The sequence below is a fragment of the Rattus norvegicus genome, chromosome 20 (genome assembly GCF_036323735.1).
Source record: "Rattus norvegicus strain BN/NHsdMcwi chromosome 20, GRCr8, whole genome shotgun sequence".
Classification (NCBI taxonomy): domain Eukaryota; kingdom Metazoa; phylum Chordata; class Mammalia; order Rodentia; family Muridae; genus Rattus; species Rattus norvegicus.
The window spans coordinates 6523674-6545107 of NC_086038.1; the positions used below are offsets into that span (position 1 = coordinate 6523674).

General features: G+C 46.0%; 1 protein-coding gene across 3 annotated transcripts in view; it reads right to left on the reverse strand.

Annotated features, from left to right (window-relative positions):
• Positions 1–21434, reverse strand: part of Fkbp5 (FKBP prolyl isomerase 5) — a 118297-nt gene that overhangs the window by 64743 nt on the left and 32120 nt on the right. Inside the window, exon 1 of one of the 3 annotated variants that reach the window (NM_001012174.2) lies at positions 19796–19882. The exons of 1 other annotated variant lie outside the window; for it this stretch is intronic. Coding sequence is in view for 1 of the 2 variants with exons in the window: in XM_039098819.2 (XP_038954747.1) it covers positions 19220–19246 (27 nt within the window). In the remaining variant the exon portion in view is untranslated. Of the gene's footprint in view, positions 1–19219; positions 19745–19795; positions 19883–21434 lie in introns of those variants that run through there. One more of the 3 variants, XM_039098819.2, reaches the window with a different exon arrangement.

Genomic DNA, 21434 nt, shown 5'->3' on the forward strand with positions numbered 1-21434 from the left:
GAACCACTGGATTATGCTGAGGGCTTCTATTAAAATACCTATTAGCTAGCAGAATTAGCAGACTAAACAGAATAAAAAGATTTATAAGTTTTAATCTGTTTCTTTCATGAGTAATTTTCCACCCTTTGGTTTTTTTTTAACAGTCTTGCTACATAGCCTAACTGGGCCACATGACGCTGCGCCTGCCTCCTGAGTGCTGGGATTAAAAGTATGTGCCTCTGTGCCTGGCTTCCACTGTTGCTCCTGAAGAGACACCTCCCTGCAAGGGGAGATCGGCTACTGCCTAAAGTCCAGCATCTTCCCACCTCAGCTCCCTGTCAGCCCAGGACCCAGTCGTCCCATCTGCTGGGAAGAGCGCTCCACAGCCTGACCTTGGGAAAGCAGTGCATCTCACCTTCTGGAGTAATCTTTTCTAGTCAGGGCCTTCCATCCTCTTGGTCACTAGAGAAGTGTAGAGGCAGACACAAATAACTTACCAGATCCAAAGCAAGCGAAGTCCTGACAAGATGAGCTTCAACTATGCTATGAAATCAATGAATTTCCCACACAGTTGAAGTTCCTCAAAGGAACGTGGGAAGACAAAGTCCACTATGGAACACTAAAGTATTTTGTGTGATTGATTCTACAGTTTATCACTTTTGTTAAAGTATACCACAGTGAGATGGGTGTGGAGGTACAGACCTATAATTCTGGCACACTAGAGGCAAAGGTAGGAGGACCAAGAGTTTCAGGCCAGCCTGTGCTACTTAGCTATACTTTGCCTTAAAACCACAGAATTATGCATGTGCGTATACACATAACAATGAACAAGAAAAATGCAGTATTAGAAACCTTCCCCTTTAAAGCTGGCAGTGGTGGTGCACACAGTTAATCCCAGCACTCAGAGGCAGAGGCAAGCAGATCTCTGTGAGTTCGAGGCCAGCCTAGTAGTGAGTTTCCTGACAGCCAGGGCTATGTAGAGAGATCCTGTCTCAAAAAAATAGAATATTTTAGGGCTGGAGAGATGGCTCAGTGGTTAAGGGCACCAACCTGCTCTTCCAGAGGTCCTGAGTTCAATTCCTAGCAACCACATGGTGGCTCACAACCATCCCTCTTCTGGTGTGTCTGAAGACAGTTACAGTGTATTCATATAAATAAAATAAATCTTAAAAAAAAAAAAAGAATATTTTAGACTTTGTGCACCTCCTACAATACTACAGTAATTAGAAAATATTTGGGAGACAGCTAACTTTTAAGATAATATTGATAATTTTCTTAACACTAAGAAACAATTAAGTATATTAATAAAATGGAGAAAAATATAATTCAATGTAAGAAAATATAACTTGACCATCGGGACTTGGGGAGTAAAACAGGGCACTATGTAGGACAGAAGCCTCCTGTTCCTTAGAACCAAACTTAAAGACACGATCCTGGGACGAGTCACTGAGACGCCAGCCGGCTGAGCTGCTCTGCACGAGCCGCAGAGCCCTTGTCATCTGCTGCTGTTTTCTCCCGTCACTGGCACAGCGCGGGTTCCTCTGCCGTCATGTTTAAGCATCTGGGGTATAGTTGTCAGAATCCTCGGTGGCCAGCTCTACAGACATCAGTATAAATTTGAGCCTAGAAATGGTCGTGGACTTCAGTAGTTAAGTACTATATATATTTTCTCCACACAATCTAAATACAATACATTTCCTGAACTTTTAGCTTTCAGTTTCCTGTTCGTCAATGCCTTCGGCTCCAGAGGCAATCCATAAACACGCCCTGGCCACGGCAGTTCCACTCTTGACAACAGCGGACATGAATTTAATCTGACCAAATATAACTCCAGCAGAGGAACCAGCAACAGCAGAAATGTAGTTGTTCATAAAGGGAGAGATAGGAAATACAGTCCTTGACTGTGGACTCAGCTTTTTAACCCAGGACTTTAAGTTCTCCTCCACTGATAAACCGATAAGCTTCTTTATCAGACAATAACCATGAAACCCATCCGGTTTCCCCTTTTCACTGGCTTGCCAGGAAATGTGGAGCTAAATTTAATGTTCAAACAGACAACATCTTGCCTTAGATTATTGGTGTTAAATTTTTCTTCCTTCCCATTCTCTCATCCTGTTCATTATTTCAAGTGATTTATATTCATTTTCCTTTGTTTTAATGATCTTTGCCTTTTAAGTTTTAAATTACCAGATCCTTTTCAAATAAGTTACAAAATTAAGAGAAAACTCATAACCTAAAAGTTCTTATCTTCAAATCACTGTGTTTCTATTAACTCATTTTATAGGATATAGGTTCTAAAATGAATCTTTATTTTCCTCTTTAAAAGTTAATTGTTCCGGGCTGGAGAGATGGCTCAGTGGTTAGGAGCACTGACTACTCTTCCAGAGGTCCTGAGTTCAATTCCCAGCAACCACATGGTGGCTCACAACCATCTGTAATGGGATCTGATGCCCTCTTCTGGTGTGTCTGAAGACAGCTACAGTGTACTCATATTAAAGTAAATAAATATTAAAAAAAAAGTTAATTGTTCCATATAATTATGATTGGCTTTTAGAAAAGCCAATGACATTTTTTAGAATAAAGAAATTAAATGACCTAAGAATCAAAATCTAAGATACTAGATTTGGGACTCTAAATTAGACTTATAAAACTGCTAAAATATTTATTAATAGAACTGGCATAGAATTATTCAATTATTAATTATTCTCTATATTAATTCTACTAATAAAATTAATAGTATCTGGCAATGCCAAATAGCTTTGAAAAAGTCACCTTATATCAAGTGTATTAAATTCTCTAGACTGTCATCAATATTCTTAGGTCAAAACAAGTATTATGTATGAAAATATTAAAGTGACAATTTTTGAGATGTAAGAAAAAAAGAAAACCTATTCACACTTGTTCAGAAACTGAGTATACACATACACAAAGATGTCTTTAAATGAAGTTATAATTGAAAAAGAAAACCAAAATGAAACATATCAAACTAATTTGGCAAAAAATATATCATGAACTAAATAAGAAACTTCTAGAATACAGCCATATTATAATTAGAACACAGAAATAAACAACATAACATAGAGTAGTCTGTAAAGTACATAGGAAGCCTGGCATGATGGCACACACTTTTAGTCTCAGCACTCAAAGAGGCCAGACAAGCAGATCTCTGTAAGTTCAAGGCCAGCCTTGTCTACTTGAGTTCCCAAACAGCCAGGGAGATATATATATATATATATATATATATATATATATATATATATATATATATATATATATATATATATGAGAGAGAGAGAGAGAGAGAGAGAGACTCTGCTCAGAAATAGAACAAAAAAGAATACACTGGAACTCCCCAGCAGGGAGAGAGCACTTGCCTAGCACATGCAAAGCCCTGGGACCAATTCTTAGAATCAAAGACAAAGAAAAGGAATAAAGAGAAAGGAAAGAAGAAAGGAAATGAAGAAACGGGTTAAAGAGAAGAAAGAACAGTGTAACACTAAAGAGACAAAGAACTAGAAAATGACGACAAGTGGCAGGAGGAAACATGTACAGACACCAGGGAACCGATTTTCCAGATAAGCATGGTGCCTCACACTTCTAATCCCAGCACCTGGGAGGTAGAAGAGGCAGGCGGATTTCTGAGTTCGAGGTCAGCCTGGTCTACAGAGTGAGTTCCAGGACAGCCAGAACTACAGAGAGGCCCTGCCTCAGACATGCTCTCTCTTTCTGTCGGTATGAGAATCTCAGAATTAATACATAAATAAATCAAACTATAAAAAACAACCTAGGGGCTGGGGATTTAGCTCAGTGGTAGAGCGCTTGCCTAGGAAGCGCAAGGCCCTGGGTTCGGTCCCCAGCTCCGAAAAAAAGAACAAAAAAAAAAAAAAAACAAACCTAAGAATGAAGCTAACAAAAACTGTACTATATACATTTAGAAGGCTAATCAGAGAAAAAGAAAGAAAGAAAGAGAAAGAAAGAGAGAGGAAGGAAGGAGTGAAGGAAGGAAGGAAGGAAGGGAGGGAGGAAGGGAGGAAGGGAGGGAGGGAGGGAGGAAGGGAGGAAGGAAGGGAGGAAGGAAGGGAGGAAGGAAGGGAGGAAGGAAGGGAGGAAGGAAGGGAGGAAGGAAGGGAGGAAGGAAGGGAGGAAGGAAGGGAGGAAGGGAGGAAGGGAGGAAGGAAGGGAGGAAGGGAGAAAGGGAGGAAGGAAGGGAGGAAGGGAGGAAGGAAGGGAGAAAGGAAGGAAGGAAGGAAGGAAGAAAGGAAGGAAGGGAGGAAGGAAGGGAGGAAGGGAGGAAGGAAGGGAGAAAGAAAGGAAGAAAGGAAGGAAGGGAGGAAGGGAGGGAGGAAGGAAGGAAGGGAGGAAGGGAGGAAGGAAGGAAGGGAGGAAGGAAGGGAGGAAGGAAGGAAGGGAGGAAGGAAGGGAGGAAGGAAGGAAGGGAAAGAGAAAAGGGAGAGGAAGTGAAGGAGAAGAAGCCAAAGCATGGTCCCTAAGTGACTTGACACCCACCACTGAGGACATGGAGATGATTGTGTACAACTGTAGGTTGTACGATTCAATCTCAAGAGTGCTTAAATAATAAAGAAAAAAATCAGTATTTTAGTAAAACTGAATCTAGTCCAGAAGCCTGATTCTTCTGGAAAGAAGGCAAGAAAACAAGCAGTGGTCTGGGGCATCGCTCCTTAACCCAGGTCCTGCTCTCATTCCTTAACCGTGGGAAAGACTATAGAACACAAAGCCAGTTGCAAAATGATTTCATGGTAAAATTATGCTTATAGTGACTAAGAAGTATTGTTTGCTACGCTGTGCACATTTTCTTTCTAAATACAAGCAGAGCGTCTCACTAAAGTTCAAACAATACGGTTCAGGGGAGAAAAGGCTGCTGTGCCGGTGAATCGGTGGCTGGAATCTGGTTTTGAAAGGGAGGGGACAGTTATTAGGCAACTGGTTCAGCCAGACACGAAGCAGCCCAGACCCTTATCACAGAAGAAAGCGAGATTTAAATATGGTCCATGCCATTCTGCCTGGCTCATGTTGAATTCTGAAGCTCAGGGTGGTCAGATGTAACACGATGGTACCAACTCCTCGTGCTAGTACTCTATGTGCAGTCTAAGAGGATCTGTGTTCTACCATGACAAGGCAAAAAGACTACCGAGAGAGTAGGCTTAAAGCACACATAGCTGACAGCTTTAAACACTAAAAAGGAACTTTTTTTCCCCTCAAAAAATTGATTTTGAACCAACTCCCAAAACCTGTCCTCTGCCTCCACAGGTGAACTGCAACATAAGCGCATGCACACATCACCCGCATACTAAACACAGGTTTAATTTAAATAAAAGAACAGTGATGCTCAGTGGAGAACACAAACATGACCTTCTCGGGACGGGTGAACTGCTGCTACCATGCCGCTCCTGATAGGACATCACTTTCTACCTCGGTTTTGAAAAGCGGTAGAATTGGTGCTACTCTAATTCCACCCAGATGGCTGAGAACCACAGCAATGAAAACAAAGCAGCCCTGTCCAGTCCTGAGAGGCATAACCCACGCAGTGATCAGCGGTGGATCATGAACCTGAGACTATCTCCCCAGATCTCGGCTTCCATGTCTGTAAACCATCGCAGCTGGAGAGAGAATGCCTCCCTCACTCCCTCCCTTCTCTTCACCCTTCTGCCTGGTCCTTTCCACTGTGTGGCTTTGTGACTTAAAGTCTAGGCTGCCTAGAGGGTAGGGAGGAAACCAGTCATAAAAACCCATCAAACTTTTGAGACCAAAAGTAAGGGTTATATAAACAACTGAAAATATAAAGAAAAAGAGAAAGCCAAAAACAAACTGACAAAGTAATAAAATGCATAAAAGTTCACAATAGACAGTCAGCAGCTTCACAGTTAAAATTGGTTTTAAAGGTTTCAGGAGTTTTGTTTGTTTTTGAAACTGGGTCTCACAACGTAGTCCCAGCTGGCCTCAAACTCAGAGTCTGCTACTACCTCTTCACCACTGGGACTAAAGATGCGACATGCACCTGGCAAAGACTTGTTTATGTGCATGTGTGCTTAGATGTGTGTGTGTGTGTGTGTGTGTGTGTGTATGCACATATGTGTATATGTGTGTGTATATATGTATGTGTATATATGTACATGTGTATGTACATGTGTACATATGTGCATGTGCACCGTGTGTGTGCCTGTCCTGTGGAAGCCAGAGGAGTCACTGGAGTTACAGGTGGTTGTGAGCTTCTGTGTGGCTGCTGGGAACTGGATGGAGCCTCTACAAGGAAAGCAAATGGTTACTGAGATCTCTCAAGCAGTTTTGTTTATGTATTTTGGGTTTTGGGGACAGTGCTTTACTGTTACTGAGCAGAACCAACTCTCTCTGTGCCCTATGCCTGAAGTTTTGGGTTTTTTGTTTGATTGTTGTTTTTTTGAGACAGGGTTTCTCTGTGTAGCCCTGGCTGTCCTAGAACTTGCTCTGTAGACCAGGCTGGCCTTGAACTCCCAGCCATCTCCCTGCCTCTTCCTCCTGAGTGCTAGAATCAGAGGTGTGCTCCACCACTGCTTTGGTTATTTTTAAATCAGAAAAGACAGTGAGCGATGTCAGACGCTGACTCAGAAGTGTGGTCTTGAACATTCAAGAGCTTTGGACAAAGAATGCAAGCGCTCTCGTGTGTGTGAGTTACTATGTCAATCCTGTGACAAAGCCAGGGACAAAGGGCTTATTCTGCCTGAAGGTCAAAGATGTAGTTCATCATGGTGGCTGAGGTGACAGCAGGAGCATGAGGCTGCTGGCTGCACTGTATCCAGTCAGGAAGTGGAGAGGCATGATGCTGGTGCTGCCCACATTAGGGTGAGCCTTCCCAGTCCGAATTAACCTAATCTGGATGCCTGTGTAGGCAAGCCCAGGAGCACGTTTCTTCAGTGACTGTAGACCCTGTCAAGTTAATAACTGATGCTACCACTGTATCAGCCTTCCTCAGCACACACGGGAAAGATGCCATGCTCCCAGCAGGCTGTCACCCAAACGCTCCATCCACTCCGAACACACCAAGGCCTCTCCTGTCTGCCCACTCAGTGTTCTACCTCAAGTATGTTCCCCCCTCATTCTGAGGGTGCTGGCTGGAGACAATGCTCTCCACATCTTAGCTGTGTAACTTCCCCTCAGTAACCCCAGGAGTCGCAGAGGGAGGAAGAGCAGAGCACAGCCTCAGCAGCCTGTCAACCTGTTAACCAGTCCCGCAGTGCTCGGGTCAAGTCCTGTCACCTTTTTAAGTTGCTGTCTGCTTGGCAATTATTCCTGCCTCTTCACCTCTGAAGAAGTCTGCCAGTTACCATGGGATCTGGGTTGCTATTTCTCTTTTGTGCATTTGTTCTCTTTTCTGGGAGGACAGTGTGTGTTTTGTAACATTACTTAGAACACAGAGGAACGTAAAACACCGGACCGCAGCAGGGCTTACTAAGGAAACTGCTGGAGTGGGTCAGAGTCCTGAAGACACAGCCCGACCTAAGCACTCCAGCTGTTGTCTCATTTAGCCCTAGAGCCACCAGCAGCCATCCATTCATTTTGTCCCTGAATCTTACAGAGAAAGAAACAGAGCCTAGGAAAACCAGTATTTCATGCAGAGTCTTGTCTCACTGCAAGTGGGAATGACAAGCAGGATTCATATTCCAGAGTACAACCAAGAACCTACACCAGGGCATGGCAGGGGCAATCTCAGACAGCGGACTGTCTGTCTAGCCCACACCAGGCCTTACGTTCTGTCCCAGCACCACATAAAATCGAACATGGTAACAGACACCCATAATCCCAACACTTGGGAGGCAGAAGCAGGATGATCAGAAGACAAGCTACATGGTAAGGTCGAGTTCAGCCTAGGCTTTAACATACATCTCCAGAAAAAGAAATGTCTGTGATATTAAATTTATATTATTATTCTCTTAATTCCCAGCCAGCCACACACACAGAGCACCATGAAGGAAGTCTGTCCCAATCAGTGTCAACAATTCACCTGTGAGAGCAGCGCTTCTGAATGCTGAAGAGTTTAAGAAAACAAAACCAAACCCAAGAGGTACAGAGACTGCTTCCAATAAACCCAGAGTTCATTAAGACTTCAGGACTTGAAGGGCATGGGGGTATGAATCTAAAACTGTAATTCAAACTACAGGCGATGTCACTAGCAGAATCCATACAATTTTAACAAAGTTCAGATGCCCTCCTGCTCTCTCTTGCTCTTACCTCCTTCCCCTTCTGTCCCCTCTCTCCCCATTCCCTTCCCCCTCTTCTCTCCACATGCTCATGGCCGGCCTCTACTCTATTTTCCTCTTTCTCTTCTTCTTCCTTCTCATCCCTATCTCCTCCTATCCCTCTCCCCCTGCCCAGCCCCCTCTCTTTGCTCCTACTACCCTCTTAACTCCCCTCCCCATGCCCCAAATAAACTCTATTCCATACTAAAAAAACAAACAACAACAAAAATAGTTCAGATGCAAACCATCTTGATTTAAATATTCTTACTTAGGCCTTGGAAGTTCTGGGCCCAGAGGTTTAGCTTAGTGGTAGAGCACATAACTGGCCACAGGAGGCCCAGAGTTAATCTCCATCTGAGCTTACCTATGCTCACCAAAGACAACTTTTCAAAGCACTCTGGAGATTCCGGCTGAAGAGACTGAAGACATCTTGGGCTAAAGAGGGAGACCCCGGCTCCAAAAGTAAAACAACAAGGTAAACAGCTTCAGTTACCAAACCCGAAAGCGAGCCTACCACACAAGGCTTCTCTGGAAGGGAAGAACATATCCTATGTATGTACTCCACAAGCACGTCCTATGTTTATATGCATAAGTTCCCGACAGAGAGGGTAATTTAACTTCAGCATGTTAATCAAACTAGGACCAGGAGAAATCAAAGGAGAAGATTAAAAACAGGCATTAAGTCAGAAACAAAGGAATTTAGTGAGTCACTAGCTTTTAAGAAATGGTCAAAAATGACCAATAAGAATAATGGAGTCATTAATAGCTAAAGAGGGCAGGCAAGAGAGAACTGCCCTGGCTGGAGGAAAGGGTGGGGATGCCGCTGAAGGCCGGCAGCCACAGAGATGGCCGGCAGTCATAGCCCACGTCCAAAGCACAGCATGGCTTGGGCATGGGAAGGCAGGCCAGGGTGGCACAGCTGAGAAGTCTGATTTGGGTTGAGTGTGCACATGCGTGGCATGTGATACCTGTAGGTAGGTGACTTCTTTGACTGTGTTCCATATTAAATAGAGGCAGGGTCTCTCAGGGGAACCTGGAGCTCACTGATTCAGCTGGTCTAGCCACCCAGCTTAGTCTTGGGCTCCTATGCTGGCCTCTCAAGCACTGACTGCAGGTGGGTTCCATGCCACCCAGCTGAGGGTCAGAACTCCAGTCCCCATGCCTGCCTGACAACTGCTTTACCCTGGACCATCCCCTCAGCCCCCAGTGTGTTGAGTTTTAGAGAGGAATGTACATTGAGACCACCACCATCTCCAACTACTACACTACAGATCACCTAAGGCTCCCGGTGGACAGCTGCTTAGACTGCGGAACATGAGAATAATGTAATAGGGCTAGAGATGGCTCAGCAGTTAAAAGCACTGACTGCTCTTCCAGAGGTCCTGAGTTCAAATCCCAGCAACCACATGGTGGCTCACAACCATCTGTAATGAGATCTGATGCCTTCTCCTGGCATGTGTGAAGACAGCTATAGGGTACTAACATACATAAAATAAATAAATCTTTTAAAAGAATGTAATAAGCATAAAAATCAATCTTTGTTTTCCAATCAATAAGCCAAGAAAAAAAGCTAAAGAAAACAGTCTTACAGTTCCCATATCCAAAGTCAGACCTCTGAGCACAGTGTACTCCATGCATTTATAAGAAAAACCGAACACACCCACTACTGTACCATATGTGTACGAAGTTAGCAGGCTTTACAGATTTTTAGAGTTCAGTATGTGTATGCATGTACGTCTGACTGGGAATGTGTCCACATGTGCAGGTGCCCTTGGAGGTCAGGATCCCCGGAACTGGAGTAAGAGGTGGTTGCAAGCTACTCAACATGGGTGCTGGGAAGCCATCTCGGTTCTCTAAGAGCACTATGTGCTTTTCTTACATGCCGGGTCAGATCTCCAGCCATAGAACTTAACACGTTTTAAAGACGTATTTATTTACTCGCTGGGTTTATGCCTGTGTACCACATGTGCACTGCTCATGCAGGCCAGAAGGAGGCAGATGCAGTTCCAGATGCAGACTCCCTGGAACTGCAGTTACGGGCAGTCATGAGCCACCATGCGGTTGCTGGGAGCTGAACTTGGGTCCTTTGCAAGAGCAATCAGTGCTCTGAACTGACTTCCGAGCCAACTCTCCATTCCAAACTTAGGAAGTTTTAAAAGCACATCCACCTGGGGTTGGGGATTTAGCTCAGTGGTAGAGCGCTTGCCTAGCAAGCGCAAGGCCCTGGGTTCGGTCCCCAGCTCCAAAAAAAAAAACAAACCTAGCCTGCCACTTCCGAGTGTCATGAGCGTGCTGTGAGGAGGAGAAGGTGCCACTTCCGAGTGTCATGAGCGTGCTGTGAGGAGGAGAAGGTGCCACTTCCGAGTGTCATGAGCGTGCTGTGAGGAGGAGAAGGTGCCACTTCCGAGTGTCATGAGCGTGCTGTGAGGAGGAGAAGGTGCCACTTCCGAGTGTCATGAGCGTGCTGTGAGGAGGAGAAGGTGCCATTCCTCTATGTGAGCTGACAGGGATAACTACCCTCTCCTGGTTCTAAGATGAAGTCCATATTGTCACGGCCATCAGTGATTAACCTACTGAAGCCCTCTGGGTGCTTTAAGTATCTCCTAGTCTAGGAAATACCAAAACCTTTGATATAGACAGACGGAAAAGAAAACGTTCTTAAAAAATAAACTAATACCTATAAACTATAGTTAATCTTAAATTGCAATGAACACACACTGAAAATCATACAAAATATTACAAGGGGAAATGTTTCAAACCACAACTAAAACAGGCTTAGTTTCAGTCCTAGGCTGAGGTATGAGAGGAGACTCCCTCTGACCGACCATCCTAAGTGCTTCTGTGCGTTGCAGACACCAAGCTCCCCTCCCTCTGACAGAGAGCACCACCCAAAGATGGCGAGCAGGCCTTCTGGCCTCCTCTTCCTTTGTCTAGTGTCCAGAACACTACAGCTGGTACATGTCTGTGCAGAGCCCAGCACACTGTAGGGTGCTGCTCTTTCCTAAGAATGAACACCACCTTCAGTTCCAGGAAAGCCTCGGCTAGGTGTCAGGCCTTGGCGACACGCGTAGGATGAAAAAATACAGCAGATTTCCTTACTGTGGTTACACTTTATATCATCTCTCCCAACAAAAACATGAAACTTCAGTGAAAAGTACATGACAGACACACAGGCACAGACAGACAGCTGTCTGTTCTTTCACTGCCATAAATTGATCAGCTAATTTTAAGACCATTTCTCACTTTCAATACATTTTAGAGCTTTCATTCCCTCACTAGAAATACAGTGTACCTGCCACACAACACACGGCCCAGTGCGTCTGTGCACATGGAAGCAGCCCGTGAATTTGGACAAAGGCACACAAAGTCCTTCCTGCTGATCTTGCAGTTTTCTGGAAGTTAAAAATGAAAGAGAGGCTAGGAGGTGGCTCAGTGGGTAGTGTTTGCTGTAGAAGCATGAGGACCACGGTTCAATCCCCAGCACCGATGTAAGAGCGGGGTGTGGGGGTGCAGGCTTGCACCAACAGGTAGCTGAGCAATGGTGAAAGAGAATGTTGACCTCTGGCCCCCACACACACACACACACACTTGGGCGAGGAGACCTGCACGAGGCACGTGTGCACCTTCACACCAAAAATAAGAAAAACAGCATTGCCTAAACACATCCATCATCCAAGCGAGCAGTAGAATGTTCCCACCGTTCCAGGAAGGTCCTCTGAACCCCTTCTGTGCACCACGGCCCAGCCTAGCAGCAGTCCTCATTTCTACCACGTCTTGGTTTTGCCTGTTCCTGTGTATTCATAAAGTAAGTATTGTGTCTGGCTTCTCCTGAAGCCTGTTTCTGAGTTCCCTCTGTTCTGCCGTGGGAACCAGCAGTTTCTTTCTGCTGCACCGGAGCTGCTGTGAACATCCTGTACCAGCTTCCTGAACGTATACTCTGTTCGTCTTACTGCAGCCTGCTTCACTGAAAAGGAAAAGGGAGAGGGAGGCTCACGTTTAAATGAACCAGGATAGCTAAACACACAAATGCACACAGCATGTATCTGTGCATATATTCATGTATGCATACTCATATGCACACTTATGTGGTCATATGTAATATAGGTAATAATCTATATTTATACATGAAACCAAAATCACTTTGAAGATTTATTTTATGTGTATGAGTGTTTACTCTGTATGTAAACACACTCAGTGCCCACAGCATCGTAAGAAGGCATCAGAGTCCCTGGAACTGGAGTTATAGAAGGTTGTAAGTCTCCATTGTAGACGTTGAAACCAAGCCTGAGTCCTCTACAAGAGCAGTAAGTATTTTTAATTAATTAATTTATTTTTTTATGTAGGGGTACTCTGCATGTATGCCTACATTCAAGAAGATGGCATCAGATCCCTTTTAGAGATCTTGTGAGCCATCACGTGGATACTGGGAATTGAACTCAGAACCGAGCCCATCCTGCCTGCCTCTCCCCAATGCATTTATGTATGTGTATATTGCAATGAGTATTCCTAACAGCTGCCCACAAGAAAAATATGTTTGAAGAAGTTTCTGGGTTCACAGTGGCACTAAACCTAAGGTAGAAAGGGTGGGGCACCTCAGCTTTGCTAATTGTCATCCTACCTAGGGTACAAGGAGACCTGAAGCGCTGCTCCACTACTGAAGCAAATCCGTCCTCACAAACTCTTCCCAAAACAGCTTCAGAATGCTGACTGGAATCCTAATACACAATAATCTTCTATGCTAAAGACAAAACCCTAAATCTGCCAAAGATCACAAGACAATATTTATTGTCTTGCACTGTCACAAAGTCACACATGGAAATAACCTGCTACTGTCTAACATGGGTAAAGAATAGTCCATGCTAGAGCATGGTCCTGTTGGGCATCAATGGGAAGAGAGGCCCTTGGTCCTGGGAAGGCTTGATGCCCCAGTGTAGAGAAAATGCCAGGGCAGGGAGGCGGGGTGGGTGAGTAGAGGAACATCCTCATAGAAGGAGGGGGAGAGGAGAAGGGATAGGGGGTCTCCAGGGGGGAAACCACAAAAGGGGATAACATTTGAAATGTAAATAAGTAAAATATCCAATAAAAAGAAAAGACTATTCCATGCTTATTCAAATATATATGCTGATAATAACTCCATCTCGGGGCTGGAGAGATGGCTCAGTGGTTAAGAGCCCCGACTGCTCTTCCAGAGGTCCTGAGTTCAAATCCCAGCAACCACATGGTGGCTCACAACCATCTGTAATGGGATCTGATGCCCTCTCTTCTGGTGTCTGAAGACAGCTACAGTGTACTTATATATAATAAATAAATAAATCTTTTTAAAAAGAGGGAAAGAGTTTGACTCAATTTCCACTGTATAATTTCAACTGACAATAGAGAAAAGGCTTCATTTCCAGGGACACCAACGTTAAAAAACACAATTTTTTTTTTTTAAATAAAAAGATTCCACTACATCCTCAAACTTAAGCCTATTAAAGCCACCCTTCCGGGGGTTGGGGATTTAGCTCAGTGGTAGAGCGCTTGCCTAGGAAGCTCAAGGCCCTGGGTTCGGTCCCCAGCTCCGAAAAAAAAAAGAACCAAAAAAAAAACCACCCTTCCAAATCTCCGATGTTCCTCCAGCATCACCCCCTATGTTAAGGGTGTCTCCAGAGAACGCACTTGCTGCTACAATCCCTGGCACAGCCAGAGCGGTGCTCGGAACCACCCAGCCACCTCATTTTTACTACACTGAGCCAAAGACAACTAGGATGCCACTGATCACTAACCTTTCTCTCCTTTAAAACAAACCAGAGGGTTTAGATTTTACTAAAGGCAGGTTTATTTCGAAGCTGCTTTGGGGAAGGTAAGCTCACTGGCCCTAAGGATCAAGGCCAGAGAAGGTGCCATGGGGAAAGGGGGAGAGGTAGGAGAGGGAGAGGGGAAGGGGGGCCCTCCGAGAGAGAGAACAGTTGAAGGACTCTGTAAAAGATCAATCTGAAATCTGCAACCCTGCTCTGACACTCACACGAACACAACGTTTCACGGTAGCCAAGATGGAAACCTCACAGGAGGGGCTGCAGCTAAGAAAGCCACGACGCAGGAGCAGCACAGCCTCTCCAGCCTCTCATCTTCACGAAGAAGTTTGCTCTTCTTTGCAGACACTGAGCAACTTCGACACTACGGGAGGACAACTCCCAAGGTACTGCGCTCAAGTAGGAAGAAGCGCTCGGAGACTTGGCTACTCCAGGTCACAGCTGTATGACTGTTTACTTAAAACCATCATTTCACTCTGAAAACGCATCTTTCTCATGCCTGTAATTGTTTTCTAAGAGAATCCTGATGAAACCTTGTGCAAAAACAGTGCAACTTCAAATCTCTATAATCTTCAACTTCTACTACAATTGCCTAGTTTTACCAGAGGACTAAAACTTTTTCTTATTTTTTAAATATTTTCCTTCCAGACCAAGGGTAAAAAGCAGATACACCAAATGTGTAGCCCCTACACTCCCTCTGGTGGTCCTTCACTCTCAGGAATTAAGTGTTTCCTGAAAGACTAGCAGTAAATACTAACTTAAGCATACACTGACTGTAAGGCGGTTCTCTTCGGTACTGTGGGACAGGACCCTGCTACGGACTTACTACATATGGGATTCCATATGTACTTCTGGCTGCTTCTGCCTCCAGGGTGTTGGGATTAGAAAGGCATGGACTACAACAGCACAACTCAGTCATCTTAAACTGTAAGAAGTATTAATTGTTTTGAATAGTGCCAAGTTTAGTGTTCTACATATTACTATAACGTCGTTAATCTATGGAGTACAACTGCTAGAAACCTGTTAATACATGTGCTCTCTAATAATTCCACTTTAACCTATCTCCCTCACAGAACTGGCTTCTAGGCAAAGTAAACATCTTGTTTGCAGGTTAACTCACACATACGAAGTTCTTGTTCTAAATCAATAGTTACAGGACCTACAGATCATTATCCACCTAGCCTCCTGGGCACACAGACTGAATGTTTTAAATATCTGAGGAGGTACATATGGCATGTAGTGAATTGAAAAGGCACTAAAAGCGGGCTGGAGAGATGGCCTATAGTTTGGGAACACCAGTTATTCTTCCAGAAGACCCAAGTTCAATACCCAGTGCCCACACAGCAGCTCACAACTGTCTGTAATCTAGTTCTAGAGGATCCAACGCCCTCACAGACATGCACACAGGCAAAACACCAATGTGCATGAAAGGAAAATAAATTTAAAAAACAAAAAGCAGTAAAGGGCTGGCACTGTAGCTAAGTGGCAGATCACTAGTCTAGCATGCATAGGCTCTGAATGGAATCCCCAGGGCAGCAAAGATTTAAAAAAAAAAAAAAAAAAAAGCAATAATGTACTACTGAGAATTTCAGAAATAGGGCTGGAGAGATAGCTCAATGGTTAAGAACACCGACTGCTCTTCCTGAGGTCCTGAGTTCAAATCCCAGCAACCACATGGTGGCTCACAACCATCTGTAATGAGATCTGATGCCCTCTTCTGGTGTGTCTGAAGGCAGCTACAGTGTACTCATATACAATAAAATAAAATCTTAAAAAAATAAATTTAAAAAAATTTTAAAAAGAGTATGTTGTTTAAAAAAAAAATTTCAGAAATACAAAAATCTAATTACTGATTGGTTTGCTTAGAAAGCTCAAAACCTTGAGAATTACAAAATGGAGATATTTGCCAGTGTGTATTAGAGTCAGAAACGAGAGTCTGAAGAAACCGAGGCCTGTAGAGCGTGTTTTTTTTTTTGTTTTTTGTTTTTTTTTTTTTGTTTTTTCCGGAGCTGGGGACCGAACCCAGGGCCTTGAGCTTGCTAGGCAAGCGCTCTACCACTGAGCTAAATCCCCAACCCCACGTGTTCTTAACAGCAGTAATTCACTTAAGGGTACAGCGCTTGCTTAGTGCTCACAAGGCCCTGGGTTCAATCCTAGGATAGAAAAAAAACAGAAGAGGGGAGAGAGGGGGAGGGAGGAAAGAAAGGGGGAGGGGGGAAGGAAGGAGGAGGAGGAGGGAGGGGAGGAGAAAAGGAAAGGAGGAGGGGGGACAGCAGAGTAAAGACATTTACTAGCCGTGTCCAGACTCAAGGAGCTACACTGGAGGGAACTGCCTGAACAACAGAATGGCCCAGTCTCTTTACCTGTGTAAGAATCAATGTGTGCTTAATTCTGAAAGAGAAGTGCGGTTGCTAATTCAGACAGACAAAGCAGACAAAGCAAACAAGCACCAGTTATGAGAATACCTCAAAACTCGACTTTCACATGGGCTTTCATTCCACAGGTATGTTTCTAGTTCAAGCACACACCACATGCCTTTGTGTAACTGGATGAAATGAACTATGAAGGGCGGGGGAGATGGCTGGGCAGTCAAGGGTCAGGCTCTGAGCCCCAGCTCCTGACCTTCAGTGTCCTCTTCTGGCCTCTGCTGCTGCCAGCACTGTGCATGCAAATGGCATGCATGTATGTACAGACATACATTCAGGCAAAACATCCATACACATAAACATGTATGTACAGACATACATTCAGGCAAAACACCCATACACATAAACATGTATGTACAGACACACATCAGGCAAAATACCCGAACACATAAACAAATCTTAAAAACAAAAATATTAAAAAGTAATAAGCTTATGGTCTTTGGAACATTTATGCAGCACCTAGGATAAAACATTATAAACCTTCCAATTTCATGTGGTAGAACACTAAAGTAGAATTAAGTCACCTAAAGCAATGAGAGAGAGCCCAGGGAGGGTGAGCCGGCTCTGCTGGGGAAGAGCCCTGTATCAGCTTTCAGACTCTCAGAGCTTCAGCTGACTGAAGCTCGGCGGCACACATCCCCCTGACTCGCCTTCAGGAACTAACGACACAATACACATTCTTTTCCAGCCCAAGAATAAAGAAAATCTTCAAAAGTAACTGGGGCTGGAGAGATGGCTCAGCGGTAAGAGCACCCGACTGCTCTTCCAGAGGTCATGAGTTCAATTCCCAGCAACCACATGGTGGCTCACAACCATCTGTAAAGAGATCTGATACCCTCTTCTGGTGTATCTGAAGACAGCTACAGTGTATTTATATATAATAAATAAATAAATCTTTAAAAACAAAAAAAAAAAGTAACTGACTTGCCCAATCCCGAACCCTAGGCTTTTCATGTTGAGGTGGTTTAAACTGTCTTTAAAAAGAAATGCTGGCTGGTGATACTGCTCAGCGGAGGAAAGAGCCTACAAACCAAACCACCGGAACTGGAAGTCCAGGACCCACACACGGCAAGAGGAAAACTCCAAAGCTGTTCTCTGACAACCACACCTGTGCCAAGTTCTCTCACAAACACTGACCGAAAGATAAAATCTAAAAAGTGACTAGAGAAACATCCTTTTGTTAAATGTTGGAATGACAAAAGCCCCACTAATGAATCTATTGTGTTAAAACAATTTGCAGAAAATATTCCTGGATTAACTTAAAATTACCTCAAGTGGCTGGGCAGTGGTGGTGAACACCTTTAGTCCCAGCTCTGGGAGGTAGAGGCAGGGGGAATCTCTGAGATGAAGGACAGCCTGGTCTCCCGAGTGAGTTCCAGGACAGCCAGTGCTACACAGAGAAAGCCTGTCTCAAAAAACGAAGCAAAATTAAAAAATAATAATAATAATCTCAAGTGGTCCCAACTAATAGCTAACTCAAATTAGCTAGATGAATAAAATGATTGTTCAATTAATTAGTGTAATTAAATAAAAATTAACTGTGCTCTGAAGTTCAACATCTCTGAAGTATAGATTATATCCAAGGCAGTTACCACACATGACACATCAGAAGACAAAGGGGAGAACACTAATTGGAGTGTTTCTAACAAACAATATTACTATTAACCTTTGTACTTAAAAACAGCTAAAGCACCCCATTTCTGTAGAACCCCCCAAAGTGAAAGCTGTTAAAAAAGAGTGTTAGGTTACAGAACTTTATGTATGTTTTAATGGAATAGTAAACTCCCAGTAACAAAGGAATAAAACTTTGATATTTCAAATACCAAACAAAACAAAAAATACCGCGCACGCGTACACACACAAACACACACACACACACACACACACACACACACACACACACACAAAGCATGTTGGGCAAATGAGGAACAGGTTGGAGAGTAACAGAAAACAGTTAAGTGAAAGTATTACAGGGTAAGAATGTCCCACCAGAATAAGATTTTTCTCCCCCAAGTCATTTCTTGAATTGATTCAGACACCACGAGGAAAAGCTACAATTTTGTAACAACAACACATAAAGCTAACAGCAAGAAGTGGGAAGGAAGAGGCAAAACACTTAACCCAAGCACACCTTAACCCTTCCCTTGTTCACAACCCTGTGAAAATAGAGACAATGGAAACAGACACTCTCTCCCACCCCTAGAGAAAGCAAAGAAAGCGCCCATTCGACGCCCAGCCCTAGTTCTCTGGAATACACACTCCTGAAAGGGAAAAAAAAAAAAATCCCCAAACCACCAGCTCCCAACTGCCGCATGCAGAATTTACTGAATGGCGGCCAAGCGCTGTACACACTGTCCCGAGCCCCGCCGAGGGCTGTCCCAAGTTCTGCACGCTCTGCTTACGATCTGTACCTTCTTCCAACGCGTTCGCCACGGTTGCAGACACCAATGATTTAAAAAACGAGGCGCAAGCGCCCCACCTGGCTCATCCACAGGCGAAGATGAGGAGGAGGAAGATGATCACAATGCATTGGGCTCCCTTAGATTCATCCCTCCAACACACACAAAATGCTGCGTTTGGAGTCATGCACTATGGCCGGAACAGGAGTGGTGATAATCGCTGGGCCGAAGGGAATGAAGACTCCTAAAATAACTTTTATTTCCTTAGTATTATTGAGAGGGGGTGGGGTGGTGAGAGATGAGCGTGTGCATCAGAGTCAGAGGTGTGTGTTTGTGTTGTGTACACGTGGAGGTCAGAGGACAACTCGCGGGAGTCGGTTCGCCTTACCCACCATGTCAGTTCCGGGGATCGAACCCATGTCGTGTCACGCTTGGCTGCAAGCGCCGGTACCCGCTCAGCCACCTCAGAGGCCCGAACAGCAACTTTTAATTGGCCCTTCCTCCTCCGGACCTCCGAGGCCCTCGGGTCACCTGCCTGCCTGGTGCGAGCCGGCTCGGGAGCGGCAGGTGAGGGCGGTGCCCGGCCGGCACGCCCATCGCGCGGCCCCGCGGACGCGGCGAGGCGCTCCGTTATCCGCGAGGCTCGCAGGGCTCCGGAAGGCCAAGTTTCCTCCGCGTCCGGAGGGCGGCGTGGCGGAGCGACACGGGGCTCCCCGGACCTGTGGGCTGCGCGGGAAACAAAAGCCGCGCGCGGGCGAGAGAGCCGGCGCCGCGCTGAGGGGGACGCTGGTGAGGGGCGCCGGCCGCTCCGCCACCCACGCGGGGCCCAGGCCTCCCGCACGCCCCGTCCACGCCACCCCAGGGAAGCCGCGCTAGGGGCGGCAGAAGCGGGACCGCGAGCACGGGGCCGGCTCCCGGGTCCGCCGCGCGCGCGCGCGCACCATCCCCGCGGCCAATGGCGCCCGTACCTGTCGCCGCCGCCGCCGCCGCCACTGCGTCCCTCGCTTCGCGTCTCTCCGCCGCGCGCGCCGCTCAGCCCGCCCAGCAGGCCGCCGCTCCGTCCGCACGCTCGCTCGCTCGCTCAGCCGCGCGCCGGACACCGCCGCCGGAGACTGGCAGCGCCCGCAAGCCGGCTAGTGCGCCGGGCAGCGCCCGCCGTCGTCCCGCCCCCGCCGGCCGCAGGACCCGCCTCCCATAGGGCCGCGGGGCTGTCAATCCGCCCCCAAAAGGCGCGCGGGCTACCGCTCCGCCGGTCCTGATTGGTGGCCGCGCACTGTCTATGCAAATGAGCCTCCGCCCCGTTCGTTTGCATCCCCGCCTCTTCACCGCGGCCCACGTGTCTGGCCCTTGCCCTTTGTGGGGGCCGGAGAGGAGGGATGGAGGAAGCTGACTGATACCTCTTCTCGTTTGCCTCCAGACAGAATACGGACCAGACAAGCGCCTACCTCGTCCGTCTGTCTACCCAGCCCGTCCTTCACGAGGCCGCAGAGGTCAGGCCATGCTGACCCCGGGAAAATAACCTCATGAACTTAAAGATGCTCCTTTAGAGACTGGGAAGAATCCGATCTAGCACCTCTCTCTGGACACCCAGTGGGCGTGAAGACCACGCTTTCCCTTGGGATCTCTGCCTCTGCAACACAGCAGGTAATGAGGTCAGAAAAGAACCCAAAGGATGGGCTGTTGAGCCAAGTTCAGCTTCAAGATGGCACCCCTTCCCCCACCAACTCGCCACCTCTGGGTGACTCCTCAGACGCTCAGATGCTGCACCTTGGGACTTCAGCTCTAACTGTTGGTTTCTTAAAAGATTTTTAGAAGAACGTTTGTGATGAGTGTTTTGCCTAAGGAGGGTGTGTCTGTGTGTGTGTGTGTGTGTGTGTGTGTGTGTGTGTGTGTGTGTGTGTGTGTATCCTGTGAGTGCAGTGCCCAGAAGAGGGCGTCGGATCCCCTGTCACTGGAGTTGTAAGCATCCTGTGCTCTCCCAGAGGCTGGGAAAGCAACCAGCAAGTGCCAGTGCTCATAACAGCTAGGGATCTCTCCAGACACACACACACACACACACACACTCTCTCTCTCTCTCTCTCTCTCTCTCTCTCTCTCTCTCTCTCTCTGGGAGTAAAAGTCCCAATTGCCTATGAAATGTCTTGTAGCCATGTGAGAATCCATGTTTCCTGGTTCCACGTCTGCTTTTTGTTTTAGTTTTGGTTTAATTTGTATTGTCACACTTTAGAACTCAGGAAGATAAATGCCCCCGTGTATGGTGATATATATCAAATGTCTAAATGTCACCATGTGGGTGATCATATGGTCCTTCTTTCCCTATCCTCCAAGACGACTGTGGAAAAGACAAAACTGGTGTAAAGACCCCTGTCTAAGACAGGGGTCCTCCTCAGTCGCTCGCCTTTCCTCAATGATTGGAAACCTCCTTTAACCAACCTCCTGGGGAGTGGCCACATGAATTCAACAACACGCCGTGGATGGCGACTGTTCTGCTCACCAATGCCAGTTGGTTAAGCATCTTCTTTGCTTACTGAGAGCAAGGAGAATACAGGGAGGTGAGAAGGCACTGGACCGGCTCTCAAAGGCTCCAAGCTAGCAGACAGGGACAGC